The sequence below is a fragment of the Octopus sinensis genome, linkage group LG1 (genome assembly GCF_006345805.1).
Source record: "Octopus sinensis linkage group LG1, ASM634580v1, whole genome shotgun sequence".
NCBI lineage: Eukaryota > Metazoa > Mollusca > Cephalopoda > Octopoda > Octopodidae > Octopus > Octopus sinensis.
Genome location: NC_042997.1, coordinates 16,315,457 through 16,323,574, shown reverse-complemented (window position 1 = coordinate 16,323,574; position 8,118 = coordinate 16,315,457). Strand labels below are relative to the sequence as shown.

The 8,118-nt window shown below is 37.6% G+C and overlaps 1 protein-coding gene across 1 annotated transcript in view; it reads right to left on the bottom strand.

Moving 5' to 3' along the window:
- Window positions 1-8,118, bottom strand: part of LOC115211143 — a 37,280-nt gene that overhangs the window by 2,130 nt on the left and 27,032 nt on the right. Inside the window, exons 7-10 of the mRNA XM_036511096.1 lie at window positions 4,177-4,282; window positions 2,213-2,624; window positions 1,899-2,017; window positions 320-427 (exon numbers count right to left, since the gene is read on the bottom strand). Of these exons, the coding sequence (XP_036366989.1) occupies window positions 320-427; window positions 1,899-2,017; window positions 2,213-2,624; window positions 4,177-4,282 (745 nt within the window). The remainder of the gene's footprint in view (window positions 1-319; window positions 428-1,898; window positions 2,018-2,212; window positions 2,625-4,176; window positions 4,283-8,118) is intronic.

Sequence of the window (8,118 nt, the reverse complement as noted above, 5' to 3'; positions counted from 1 at the left end):
CAATAAGATACTTGGTACAAGGTCTGAAATTTGTGGGAGGGCATTAGTTCATATAACTGAACCTAGGACTTGACTGGTACTTTATTTTATCAACTCAAAAAGGATGACAGGCAAAGCTGACCCCAGTGGGATTTGAACTCACAATATAGAGAGCCAGAACAAATACCACAAGACATTTTGTTGGATGCTCTACTGTTTCTGCCAATCCTCAATGCTAATGAGTGCTTTGTTCAGTCTATGCAATGTAATATGGGAAGTAAGAGATGAAAATAAGTTTGTTACATTAATTAATAATCAATGTGAAAAATTTTATTCTTACCTCATTCCTGAATGATTTACTATTAAAAGCATTGATCTCTTTCTCTGGCTGTTTATTATCGCAAACATAGTTTGGATCATCGTTGAAAAGATTACCACAATAAAATATCTGTAGAAATTGTAAACAAGACATAAGTTTCAAATACTCATAGTGAAAAGTTATAAATAGTTATTCTCTGCTCCACTTATTCATGGCTATGAAAGAATTGTTTTCTATGTTGCCCCAAATATGACAAGTGCTATGCTAAGCTTTATCAGGTTTTTGCTACTACTGCTTTGCACCAATGTCTTGATGCATTTTGCCAATCACAAATGATACTCTAAAAGATATTACTGAAAGTATTGGTGTTACATGTGGCATCAAAATATCTCAACAACATATTTTTGTAATTATCAGAGATGACTACAGATATTACACTAAACTGTCTCTCCGTTTGCAACAAACATTAATTTATCAATCTATCTCCGCATCAATCATCATCATTGTTTTAATGTGCCCACTTTTCCATACAAAATCTTGAGGTAGATGTATCTATAGCAGGATGCTCTTCCTGACACAAATCTTTACCGTTTTCTGAGCAATGTAATACTTCTCCTAGTCTATGGAACACTGAATAGCTTGGATATGCTTTCATCAAGGATTGTAAACCAAAGATAATTGTGTGAATGATGACTTTTTGTTTACAATCAATGTGCACATGTCAAGACAAGAGGAATATACACACACATCTCTGACAGGCTTCTTGTTTCTGTCTACCAAATTTCATTTAACCCTTTCATTACCGTATTTATTTTGAGATGCTGTGTATTTCTCTCAATTACTTTAAATATAACAAAGTATTTAGTAAAATAACTTAGTTATCATTAAGCTAGTGTTAGGAACATAAATTGTGACTAAGGTTTTGTAGAAGATTCTAATTCAAAACTTATGAAAACAAGACATTTGTACTACAGAGTCAGAGCCGGTTTCAGCCGGGTTGGTAACGAAAGGGTTAACCTGCAGCTATACATATTAGCCAAGTGTCCACAAATTAGGAACAAACCCTAAACTATATGGTTTTGAAGCAACCACTTTAATCATGGCTACACTATGCAGTGAGACATAATTGCAGACTACATCATCATCTCTAATAGCTCTGAATGTTGTTTTATGATAAAAAACAAAGCAGACTTGTGACATTCTATTATCCAGATAAAAGAAAAGCCCAGCTGGAGTATGATTTTACACACTAACCAGAAATGGATAAATCAATACAAAGATTGATACTTCATTAAGTGAGGCTGTGACATCATTCTCACTTTTGGCTTTAGATGGACTAATTAAATTCACTAGTGAATGCATAAAGAAAACTGCTACATGGTTGCTTGACTTGTTAGAAATAGCAACCAAATCTCTATCAAGTCACATCCTATGGTCTTAAAAAAAAATGGAAGGGTATATTAGTTAATATAGTCCTACATATATTTATATTATGTTTGAGGGAAAAAAAAAGATAGACTTTGGGTTAAATAACAAAGCAACAAACAAACAAACAGACAGAAGCTTGCTTTTATTAAGAAACATGTAAATTTATATTTACTTGTTCAGAATCTGAGCTTGGTGGACACACAAAATTATAATTTGACTCAAAATCAGAGCTGCTATCAGATGACTGAAAGATATTATATTCACTGGTGAAGTTGTGGTCAACGCTAAGATCTGCAAATTACCAAAGTAGGAAGTCATATAAAATTACATATAGAATTTTTCAAACAAACACATACACAATTTTTTTTTTTTTTTATCTAAAATTATGATGGAAGGTTTTTATTTAGATATGAATACTTTAAAAAAGGGGCAATTTTGTTTCATAGAATGAGATGTCAAAAAAGGCTTAAAGAATAGAATACTTACCATTTTGAAGATTATAATTATTGCTGTAGGAAGGTTTTGTACAATTCTTAACTGAGATGTTTACAATTTGTTCATCATTAGAAAATTTGGAACAGGTAGATTGTAGAACTAAGGCATCTGATCCAATCAAATTCGTTTCTTTTCTAGGTAAGTCACAAACTGGTTTGTTGTTAATTTCTTTTAAATTAGTCTGTAAAACTTCTGAATATGTTTCTGTCTCTGGTTCTTGTAAAGGTTCTGACTGGGCCTCTATCTCTGGTTTTTGTAAAGGTTCTGAAGATGTTTCTATTTCTCGTTTCAAATCTTGCTTGTCTGGTTCTTGAGTTAGTGAGGATGTTGAATTTTCATTGTCATTATCTTCAGATTCTTCGCCAGGGCTGATATAAATTAGAGTGTAAAATTCTTGAGGTTCCTAAAAAAAAAAAAGTTTTTGTGTGTACATGAGATCATTAGCTAGTTGCGAAGGGAGATAAATTAGGTGAGTTGTAAGAAATTACGAAAGTGGCATGTAAAAAGCACCTACTACACTCTCAGAGTGATTAGTGTTAGGAAGGGCATCCAGCTGTAGAAACATTGCCAGATCAGATTGGAGCCTGGTGCAGCCTCCTGGCTTTCCAGACCTCAGTGTCAAACCGTCCAACCCATGCCAGCATAGAAAACGGACGTTAAACGATGACGATGATGAAGGTTGGCCAAAAGTTACCTGACAGTAAATCAAAAGGAAATGGAACTAAGCACCACAAAGAATTTTGTCCCTTACTCTATAAATTTCACCACGCCATCAACCTAATTTTGACATAAGGCCAGCAATTTTGAGGGGAGGGAACAAATCAATTACATCAATCCAAGAACTTGACTGGTATTTATAATATCGAACTTGAAAGAACGAATGACAAAGTTGACCTTGATAGAATTTGAACTTAGAATGTAAAGAGCCAGAATAAATGCTGCTAAGCATTTTCTCTTACATGCTAACGATTCTGTAGCTCACAGCATTTCATTAGCCTAATAATGATAATTTCCCATATTGGCACGGTCTCAATATTTTGGTGGGCAGGTTGATTAAATCAACGTCAGCACTTGGCTGATGGTTATTTTACCATTCATGGAATTATGAAAAGCAAAGTGGAAATAGAACCCAGAAACTAAAAGGATATACTCACGAATAGGTCGCACATTCTTTTACCGAAAGTTTTGATAAAAATGAGGGTGCAACCTACCCACTCAACATCACAAGGATCTGAAGTAGAGAGTGGCGTATCAGTAGTCTTAATTCTAGACATTTTTCTTGTTAAATTCATACTTATTCATTTTTTTTTGTTGAGTTGATTTATCAATTAGACTACTTTCATAAAGTCACATCTGCAAAAATGCTTTAAAATGTGTAAGCAAAGTTTTGAAATAAAGGTGAGTCCTACTGCGTAGCACCTTGGGCAAGTGTCTTCTACTATAGCCTCGGGCCAACCAAAGCCTTGTGAGTGGATTTGGTAGACGGAAACTGAAAGAAGCCCGTCGTATATATGTAGTTTGTGTGTCTGTATTTGTCCCCCCACCATCGCTTGACAACCGATGCTGGTGTGTTTACGTCCCCATAACTTAGCGGTTTGGCAAAAGAGACTGCTAGAGTAAGTACTAGGCTTATGAAGAATAAGTCCTGGGGTTGATTTGCTCAACTAAAGGCAGTGCTCCAGCATAGCCACAGTCAAATGACTGAAACAAGTAAAAGAGATTTGATAATATTTAACAATATTAGTTATATTTACATTGAAGAGGGTCATATAACTCCCCAGATTATAGTGCAACCTATCTGCGAATCAACTGCAAATACCAACTTTGACAACCCCAAACTAAGGGTTCAACCTATCCGCGAGTATATACGGTAGCTAAATACTGCAATACATTAAGTCAAAGTCTTACTTCTACTGCTACTATAAGAATAACAATATTAATAAGTGTTCAAAAACCTGTTCATTCTGTTGAAGATCTTCACCAGGACTATCTTGTGGTTGAATTTGTTCAGAACATGTTGGTGGTTTCTCTTCATCAGGTGAGACAGAATCAGAAGCCGATCTACAATATATATATATATATATATAAAGTAGGTAACTGCAAGCATACCCAACCGGGATCAAAAACAAAATTCTCAGAAATTGATATTCACTTCAGATTGTCTCCCCTGCAGATTCCTTCATGACTTAAACCCTTTAGCATTGGCCATATCCAGCCAAAATGTTCTACCTGTTTTACATTCAAATTAGCCAGATCTAACTTCTCACACCTGCCTTACAATGTGCATGATTAATTCAAAACAAAGTGAATAAATAAGCTTTACAGTAATCCCTCGACTATTGTGGATGTTATGTTCCAAACCCCCTGCGATAAGTGAAAATTTGTGAAGTAGATACAGTACTGTACTGCACTGCATATATTTTTTTAAATGATTTTTATATATTTATTTTATTATAAATGTAAAAACACCACCACAGAAGAATTGACATAAGCTTAAATAATAAACCACGATATGGCGAGGGATTGGATGGAAGCACTCCGTCGGTTACAACGACGAGGGTTCCGGTTGATCCGATCAACGGAACAGCCTGCTCGTGAAATTAACGTGTAAGTGGCTGAGCACTCCACAGACACGTGTACCCTTAACATAGTTCTCGGGGATATTCAGCGTGACACAGAGAGTGACAAGGCTGGTCCTTTGAAATACAGGTACAACAGAAACAGGAAGTAAGAGTGAGAGAAAGTTGTGGTGAAAGAGTACAGCAGGGATCACCACCATCCCCTGCCGGAGCCTCATGGAGCTTTTAGGTGTTTTCGCTCAATAAACACTCACAACGCCCGGTCTGGGAATCGAAACCGCGATCCTACAACTGTGAGTCCGCTGCCCTAACCACTGGGCCATTGCGCCTCCACTTGGCGAGGGATTACTGTACATTTGACAGAATAATCTGAATGCTAAAGGATTAACATAATTTATCCCTGATCTGACAACAGATAACTTTCAGTGGGTTTATATAATATTTAAATTACAATAGGAATGAAAAAAAAAGGTGGTGGTAGTGGAGCAAATATAATTAGGATACTTAGCTAAGCATGGTGTGATAATAGGTTTAGAGAAACTTTTGGATCAGTTCAAGTTATGTCTGGGACATATTTGACTAGTAACGACAATTTTTACTGTGGCTTGCTGCAGGGAAAATTCTTACTTCAGGCAACAAGTGATAAAACACGACCAGTCATTTCAGAGCCTCTCTTGAGTGACTGATAAATGTATTTTAAGGTCTTAAGCTATCGTCAATGAGTCTGTCAGCCATTCATTTGTAGTCAGTAGATATTTGCTACTGTTTTTTTTTTTATAGTTATTTAAGAGTTGTCATCCTTGATTATAGCAAAGGAGCTTGAAATGCATTTATCAATCCACAAGGGGTGCTCTGAAATAACTGTTGGCGTTTTATCACTGTTGGCTAAAGCAGGAATTTTCTACATGGCAAACTACAGTCTTTTCACAGGCCAAATATATCCCAAACATATTTGAACTGGTTTGAGATTTTGCGTTTTTTTGTTAGGATAATTTATCAATTTGATAGTCACATATTTTCATTGGCTTCAGCGTAAAATGAAAAAGTGGCAGCAGAATTAAAGAATAAGATGATCACTACATAGTAGCTAGAAACAACAGCAAGCTTATCCTCAATTCATATTCAACTGCCTCGAAGAAAGGTCTAGGGCCATATTGGATGATATGGTTCTAGACATCTGGAACCATTTGGGTCGATATGTCAGCTCAATGGCATTTGACCCGGAGCTGAACAAGTAGCAGTGTTTGAATTATGGTGACCTTCAAGCTAAAGTAACGTTCAACAGAAATATTCAAGAGCAAAACAACTACATATATATTGTTATATTGATTATGGCATTGTGTATGTGTGTGTGTGCATACATTCACTCACACAGAGATAATATATACATGAACATGTTGAATTTCTGACAACTTATTTATAGTGTCAATAGCAGCTGCTTTACACTGACAGGGGCATTATGGAGTGTGTGTATATGTATGTATGTATATCATCATCATCATTGTTTAACGACCGCTTTCCATGCTAGCATGGGTTGGACGATTTGACTGGGACTGGCGAACCAGATGGCTGCACCAGGTTCCAATCTCAATCTGGCAGAGTTTCTACAGCTGGATGCCCTTCCTAACACCAGCCACTCCGAGAGTGTAGTGGGTGCTTTTACATGCCACTGGCACGGGGGCCAGTCAAGCGGTACTGGCAACGACCTCGCTTGAATGTTTTTTCATGTGCCAGTAAGGCGACGCTGGTAACGATCACACTAGAATGGTGCCTTTTACGTTCCACTGGTATGGAAGCCAGTTAGCCACTCTCCCTCTATATATATATACATACACACACACACATATACAGACACATATATACGTACATGCATACATACACACACACAAACATATATCATCATCATCATTATTTAATGTCCATCTTCCATGCTGGCAATGACTGGATAGTTTCACAAGATCCAAAGAGCTGGGGATGTGTATACAGCTGGATGCTTCTCCTAATGTTAACCACAGAGTGGACTGAGTGTTTCTTTGTGACATTAACACAAGTGAAGTTGCCAAGTAACATGCAAGACAAGAAAAAAAAAAAGAAGTTTTCCATCGGAGAGGGGGAAGTGGTTTTATGCCAGGTGTTGAGAGACTGAAGTATAATAGAAGGGTACAAGTGTTTTGCTACAGAATACATGGTTACCTCACATTACATAGGAGCAGGTGGGAGTAATTGGAAATAAAATAAGGATGTTGACAAGGTGACAGAGCATACTCTCAAGATACAAGATGGTGGGAATGAGAGAGCATATGGGCCTAAGATTGGGAGGAGTGGGTGGATAAGTTCAAAGAAGTGTGAGAATGACAGGTGGTTAGAGTTGGAGTTAGAGGTTAATGTGAATGATGTGCAAGGGTGGCGGTATGGTCACTGGTAAATACCAGTATGAGGAAGAAGGTAAAAGAAATAAGGAAGTGATAAGTGGCAGCAGAAGAAGGATGGAGAGCAGCAATATAATAAACTTGTAGAGAGACAAGGAAATAGGGAGATGATGTGCAGTGTTGGAAGGTGGAGAGTGAGAGAGAGAGAAATGGTGGTTAAAGGTACACATAGTTAGGTACACTATAGTTAGTTTGTGTGTGGGGGGGAGGAGGAGGGCAAAGGTGAAGGGGAATATCAATGGTAGATATGAGAAAATGTCGAGAAAGATAGCAGATATGAGAGGGTGTTAAAAATGAGGTATAGCAGTACCAAAATGTAACTTAGAAGAGAGGGAAATACATCTGGGAGTAATCAGTGGAAAACAGAGAAGGGATGATATCGAAACGGAGGGAGGATGCTGAAGGAAGTGGTTCCAAGGAGTGGCAGAGGCAACAAGTAGAAGTGTGTAGATTCTGCTGTTATATGATTACAGCAACAGAATGATGCCATAATTAGAAGTGATGGGTATTAAGAAGATGAGAAACAGTGTTAACTTGACAGGGGCAGGGCCCAGTAAATGTATAGACAAAAACAATGCTCTTAGGACCTCACTTTTATCATGACAGTTCATATTGAGCACAACAAAACACCAGTCATCTCATCCTTTGTTATCTTCACTGCAAGCATTAACACCTTAAGATCAGCCCTTCATTACTGTGTCCCATGTCTTGCTGAATCTCCCTTTTCCATAAGTTCCATATACTTTAAGCGATCAACACTTCTTTGAATGTGGCTGATGCCAGCGCCGCCCCGACTGGCTTCTGTGCCGGTGGCACATAAAAAGCACCATCCGAATGTGGCCAGCGCCGCCTTGGCTGGCTTCCGTGCCAGTGGCACGTTAAAAGCTCC